Source organism: Petaurus breviceps, unplaced genomic scaffold (assembly GCF_028583685.1).
Source record: "Petaurus breviceps papuanus isolate PSGF00001 unplaced genomic scaffold, PetGlider_PUasm1.0 98, whole genome shotgun sequence".
NCBI classification, from domain to species: domain Eukaryota; kingdom Metazoa; phylum Chordata; class Mammalia; order Diprotodontia; family Petauridae; genus Petaurus; species Petaurus breviceps.
The window spans coordinates 62,880,957-62,887,165 of NW_027187460.1; the positions used below are offsets into that span (position 1 = coordinate 62,880,957).

A 6,209-nucleotide genomic window follows, 5' to 3' on the forward strand; every position below is an offset into this window, starting at 1 on the left:
TGCTATAAGAAATGATGATCAGGATGATTTCAGAAAAACCTGGAAAGACTTACACAAACTGATACAGAGTGAAGTGAGCAGAGCCAGGAGAACATTGTACACAGTAACAGTAATAATGTATGATGAAAAACTCTGAATGACTAAGCTATTCTCTGCAATACAACGATTCAAGAAAATCCCAAAGGACTCATTATGAAAAATGCCATCCGTCTCCAGAGAAAGAATTGATGTTGTCTGAATACAGACTAAAGCATACTATTTTTCACTTTCTTTTTTTTCGTTTGAGTTTTCTTGCACAAAACAACTAATATGGAAATGTTTTACATTTATAGCACATGTATAACCTATATTAAACTACTTACCATCTCAGGGAGGGGGAAGAAAGGGAAGGAGGGAAAGAGTTCAGAACCTGAAACTTGAAAAAAATGAAAGTTAAAAATTATTTTTAATATAAAATATTATTATGTGTAATTGGGGGGGAAAATAAAATATTATATGAGTAAAAAAAAGATAAAGATATGAAGGTGATTAATTTAAAATGAGTCCTGAAAATTAAACTGGAGCTGGATTGTGGTGAGTCTTTATTATGCTAAGTTTTGTATTTCATCTCAGAGGCCATAGGGAACCACTGAAGATTTTTAAGTACAGGACTAGCCATACAGTTCTGACTTGGAAATTGTATGGAGACTGGAATGGAAAGAAGAGAGACTTAGAAAGCAGAGGGATGGACTGGGAAGCTATAGAAGTAGTCTAGGTGAGAAATGATGGTGTGAATTAGAGTGTTAGCCTAATGAATGGAGAGGAGAGGGAAGCATAAGGACCTCAGTATTCTCCATTCCCACCCCCCACCCCCCACTTTCCTTATAGAGTGAGTGAGGCTGTGGAGGTAGAATCAATACAACTTGGCAATACTGAATGGGTGAAAGAGAAGCAGAGATTAAGGACTACAGGTAACTGGGACCATAGAAGGGCTCTCAACATAAATAGAGGGGCAAGTATGGGGGAAATGATAAGTGATTTTTGTCTTGTACATACTGAATTTGAGATTTCAAGGAGACTTCCAGGTGGAACTATCTAGTAGGTGGGTGGCAAGGTAGAACAGAGTATCTGCCTGCTATGTACCTGCTAGATCAAACATCCAGTTTGTGATTCAGACTGGATATTGAGATCTAGGAATAATGTGCAAGATGAATACATGGGAGACAGATGATGAGGTCACTAAGTCGGATAATATAGGCCAAAAAGAGAAGAGAGTCCAAGACAAAGGTCTGGGGAGTACTCATGGGTAGCGCGTGAGATACTGATGAACAAGCAGCAAGGAGACCAAGATGTTTAGAATTTACTAGTCATCAAATCCGACCCCAATGAAATATTGATAAGACACCTATTACAATTATTTTGTTTGTTAATTAATGCTTTTCTCCAATGAAGATCATCAACATACTTCAGAAATACAGGTAAAATAATTCAGCTTTAGTCACAGTAAAATGAGTTATTACGATTTACTTTAAACACCAGCCATTGTGGCATATTTGAAGTATGAAACACCCTAATGTTTGTAATATATAGTTCATACATAGTAAGTCACCAAATCATCTAGGAATACTTTTATTTTAAACAGTCATATTACAATTTATGGAAGCAATTTGTAAAATGAGCAGTATTAAATTGTGTGCCATGAAATATTCAGGAATGAATACATATTTACATCTTTTTAAGTTACCCTTTAGTCAAGTGACAAAATTGTCACACTGCAAGACAAGTTATTTTCATAAATGGATGGACCATTTCACATTCAGTACAAATTATTCAGATTTGAAGCTTAACATTTCTTTGAAAAAACTATATATACAATCTTGGTTTTCAGAAACAGCTGTGTTCATGTTCTTGAAAAGTCCAACAAAATGTGGCCTTTAAATAAAGCCTTCAATGTGCATTTTCATAGTGTCTCCTAGTTGTAGGTAATAAGTTTGGCAAGAAATTGCCAGACATTTAACATTACATAGCCTCCTCAGACTACAGGCTACCAAATTTCGAGTCTAAGATAACTGAAGCCACATATTTCAACAAGTTATTCAGAAATGAAAATGGACATTCTAGAAACTGGGTAAAAAGAAATCAATTGGAACCTATCTGCTGGGAATGTTTTTATACTTTCTTTCATTCTTGCCTCTTCGGCTGAAGGGGCTCTCTGGATTTAGGTCATTCTGAGAATTAATGACAGGCCTTCTAACTCCTCTTGACCTCAACATGGAATTAGAAATCCCTCCATTAATTCCTTTGGCAGGTTATCTACAAAGGGAGTTCCAGATCTTGAAATATGGTTTATGGTGACAAAGAAACCTACCTGAACCCTGCTGATCTGTAAAACCATTGTTCTTCCAAGAAAGATTAACAGTTCATCTATCTGAGCAAAGTTGAGGCTTTTCAGATGAAGGGAAAAAATGGTCATGACAACCACACATATATACTTAAAACACAAACACTGCAGGTTCCAACTTATTTTCCAAAACACAGGGTCCTAATCAACTAAAATACTCTATGAAGTTTCAATTAAATGAAGCCACTCTGAAGTTAGGGAGGTGCTAACTAGCAGTTGTCACTAAAGGAGCCACATCAACTGTTTCAAATTCAGTGGGTGAAACACGACTAAGCCCTGAGCAACTTATTAGAACACTTGGCACTTGTGTACTGCTTCACTGAATGGGCTAAAGAGCTCCACAAATCATTCTGACCCCACCTGGACAGACAGGGGCACTGAGGCATGGACAGGTTATGGGACTGGCTCATGGGCTTATTATGAGCTCAGCAATATCGGAGCTGGGAATGAAGTGCTGAGCTACTGGCTCTCTAGTCTAACCACATTCTGTCTTTGAAGGAACCATTATAAATCTTGAATTACTATGGAAACTTCTGCAAATGGAGTTAGAGGGCAGAAATAATAATGTCTGATGACAACACTACTGTGTGTAGGATTCCTGTTGTCATCTCCTTTAAAGTAAAGGGGGCCCTCATTCTAGAGCTGTTATTTTTGTTGTAAATAACATTGTGGGGTGTGTGTGTGTGTGTGTGTGTGTGTGTGTGATTTCAGAAGAGGCTTCCAGAATGACTGGGGTTACAATTAATGTTCTGATTCTGTATTCTATATTAATAAAACAGGATTAATAACTTTTTAAAAAATGATAGATGCATAACTAGGTATCTTTCCTTCCATCACATTAGGGCTCAGGGAAAGCCCTTCCGCAGGGTTTTGTTCTTCACCATAATGAACTTGCTAATAAAGACGTGAGCAAAACTTGGATCCACCAGATAATGGTAAATCTTCACTGGGGAAGGGAGGGGCTCCATGGCCACCACAGGACATGGCATCTGCATGGAAGAAGTCGGGGCCAGATGGCACGACGTTTTTGTGATGTAGTCCACAAGTCTGTTGTACTGCTGTTCAGACAGCCTTTCTCTGGCACCATCCACCTAGAATAAAAAATAAAGAGCCATCAGTGCCTGTGAGCCTCTTCACATGAAAAGGCTCGTAGGGGCTGCTGTACTGCTCTGAGGTCTCTCTGTCATTTATATAAAGCAGGGAGAAGTGGCTGGGTATTTTTTTTCCTGGGGGAAAGTTTTTTTCTAATGTGGAGGGCCACAATGGCACCGCCCCAATAGAAGACAGAAAGCTCTGTGCTGGGAACAGTCGTCAATCTTAGTGGAAGCAGCTAAAGTTGCATAAAGCTTGTCATGTTTGTGTCTGACAGTTTCCTCACATTTTCCTCATTAACTGCATTAAAACATCTGCTGCTGCTTTCACCAGCGAGCCCAAGGACAATGGAGAAAGACGTCTTCACTCTGCTTACTTCATTCACGATTGATTGGTCTTATTAACTCAGGACTCAGCTTGTTCAGAACGATTTGAGTCTGACAGAAGATGCAGGGAAATCTCAACCATTTTCAAAACAGTGGCTTTGGACAGAGACTTTAAAAATAAATACCCAACTCTAACAACATTTTCTGTTTTTATAAATATTAGTCTTTAAAGTCAGAAAAAATAGTAATGCTGGGAAGAGCATGAGGAAATTTTGATGAAAAAAAAGATGGAATGCAAAGTATATTTATGGTTCATAAAAGTCTGGACCATCTTCAAAGAAGTTGAAGTTGAGGAACCATGATGCTACCTGGCCTAATTCTGTGAGATTTCCTGGAAGATAACTAGGGCCATACATGACTTTTCCCAGCCTAACACAATGGACATGGTGTATAGAAGAGTAACTCAAACCACTTGGGTAATTATCTGTGTTCACATGACTTTCCAAATGGAGGAGGATCCAACTAGCCAAGGAATGATGAAGATGGCCTTGCAGTTTGTTAAACAAAACCCTAATGACTGTGCCCTGTGGAACTCAGGCATATCTTAAAGAAGTGCACAGCAGAAAAGAACAAAACGACCTAGACTAGAGGCGTCTAGACACTGCCGAGAGGTGGAAAGAGGAGGGACATGCTAGTCTACATTACCAAGTACTAAACACTGGCCTACATCACATATTAGATGACATTGCTATGGAGCTTAGTAATTGAAGTACAATTCCTGTCCCTCTTATCTTTAGGTCTGGTGTGAAATAGCGAAGGCACAAGAAGGCCTCCACTGACTGTAACAGAGGGCTGTTGCTCATCATGTGGAATGGGGTCGGCATTCAGCTGGGGAGCACAGCAGGGTGGACTCAAGGCTTAATTGCTTCTCCTGAACAGCAGCACAGGAAAACCCTGTGTTGTGAAAGGAACTGAGCCAATGAATAAACTGCCCCTCCTGACTCATTCAGAGTCTTTCGTAAGAGATATCAACAGTATGCCAGGCACATTAAGCAATTACTACCCCAAAAATGGCACCTCTGACCAAGAAGAGCCAGGCTTGCTTTAAAAAAATTCTTGTTCCATATTTAAATATGCTGGATGATGTCATCTGCAAATTAATTCCTTCCAAAATCCAAGGGAAGCCTGGTTTTGCAGCATCTAAATAAAAAGGGATAGAGCAGAAGAAGCTACTTTAAACAGACCTGAGATGAAAGCTCTTGTTTTCCTGGCAGCAGAAGACAGGAGGAAGCAGGGTACATGGCCCCCTCGAGGTGTGGGGGCCAAGATGGACGCCCCATAGCAAGGCTGCTGAGTAGGAGGCAATGTAGAGGCCTGCACAGAAGCAAGATTGCAGGAGACTGAAGCCTTCTGCCCGAGGCTATTACAGAAAAATGAGCACTTTATTCTGTTGCTGAGGATTTCTCTTCACAGGGGAAAGAGGTGGAGTTGTGGGCATGGGTTCAGAGAAGACAGAGGTGACTTAGTTAATGGCATGAAAAGTAATGTGCCATTTCCTCTTCTTTTCTGTGGGTTCTCAAGTGAAGGACGATGGAGCCAGAAACAAAGGAAGCAAGAAAATGAGGTAGACCGGAGGCGGGTGACTTTACCACACCTTCTATTTCTGTGCCATGCCAGGATGGAGCCCGATTCTGCCAGTCAGGCCTTAAGCTACACACAGACCACAAGATCCCCATCCACACTCTCTCCTTCCTGCCTGGTCGTGGCCCTGTGATCTCCTGGTTCTCCTGCCCATCTGACTGCTCCGGGCCTCAGCCACGTTCCAACCCTTACGCACAATGGTCCCTCAAGCCTCCCTCCTGGTCCTCTTCTCTTTGTTCTGCACTCTCTTGGTGATCTTACCAGCTCTAAGAGATTCGATTATCTTAAACTCCAGGCCATTAAGTCTCCTGATCCCCTTTCCCTCCAACCCTGTCCTATCTATCAACAACTGCTGACCTCTGCTGGATGTGGGGTATTCCTTTTATACTCGACACGCACAAAGCTCTTTCCTCCCAAACTTTTCCCTCTTTCTCACCCTCTCAGATGACTGTTTTGTTGATTCTGCATCCACAACATCTCTCAACCGTCTTCTCTTTCCACTCACATGGCCACCAAGCACTCTGATTGAGGCCCTTATCCCCTCTGCCTGCCTCCAGTCTCTCTTCTTTCCCATCCCCCCTTTACTGTCTATTTCTAAAGATCTGACCATGCCACCCCTATGCCTAAGAAGCATCACTGTTGACTCTTTCACAACGTAGGTTAAAATAAAAACTACTTGGTTTGGAACTGAAATCCTTCTACAAGCTGAGTATTGATCTACATTCCCAGGATTGCTTGTACACTGCTGTCCTTCATGAACTAGCTATTTC

The 6,209-nt window shown here is 41.1% G+C and overlaps 1 protein-coding gene across 8 annotated transcripts in view; it reads right to left on the minus strand.

Moving 5' to 3' along the window:
• Positions 1–1,316: 1,316 nt before the first annotated feature.
• VPS13B (vacuolar protein sorting 13 homolog B) overlaps positions 1,317–6,209 on the minus strand; it is a 1,080,499-nt gene continuing 1,075,606 nt past the window's right edge. For all 8 annotated transcript variants that reach the window (XM_069081095.1, XM_069081089.1, XM_069081092.1 and 5 more), the window contains one exon: positions 1,317–3,471. In XM_069081095.1, the coding sequence (XP_068937196.1) occupies positions 3,226–3,471 (246 nt within the window). In that variant the 3' untranslated portion in view covers positions 1,317–3,225. The remainder of the gene's footprint in view (positions 3,472–6,209) is intronic.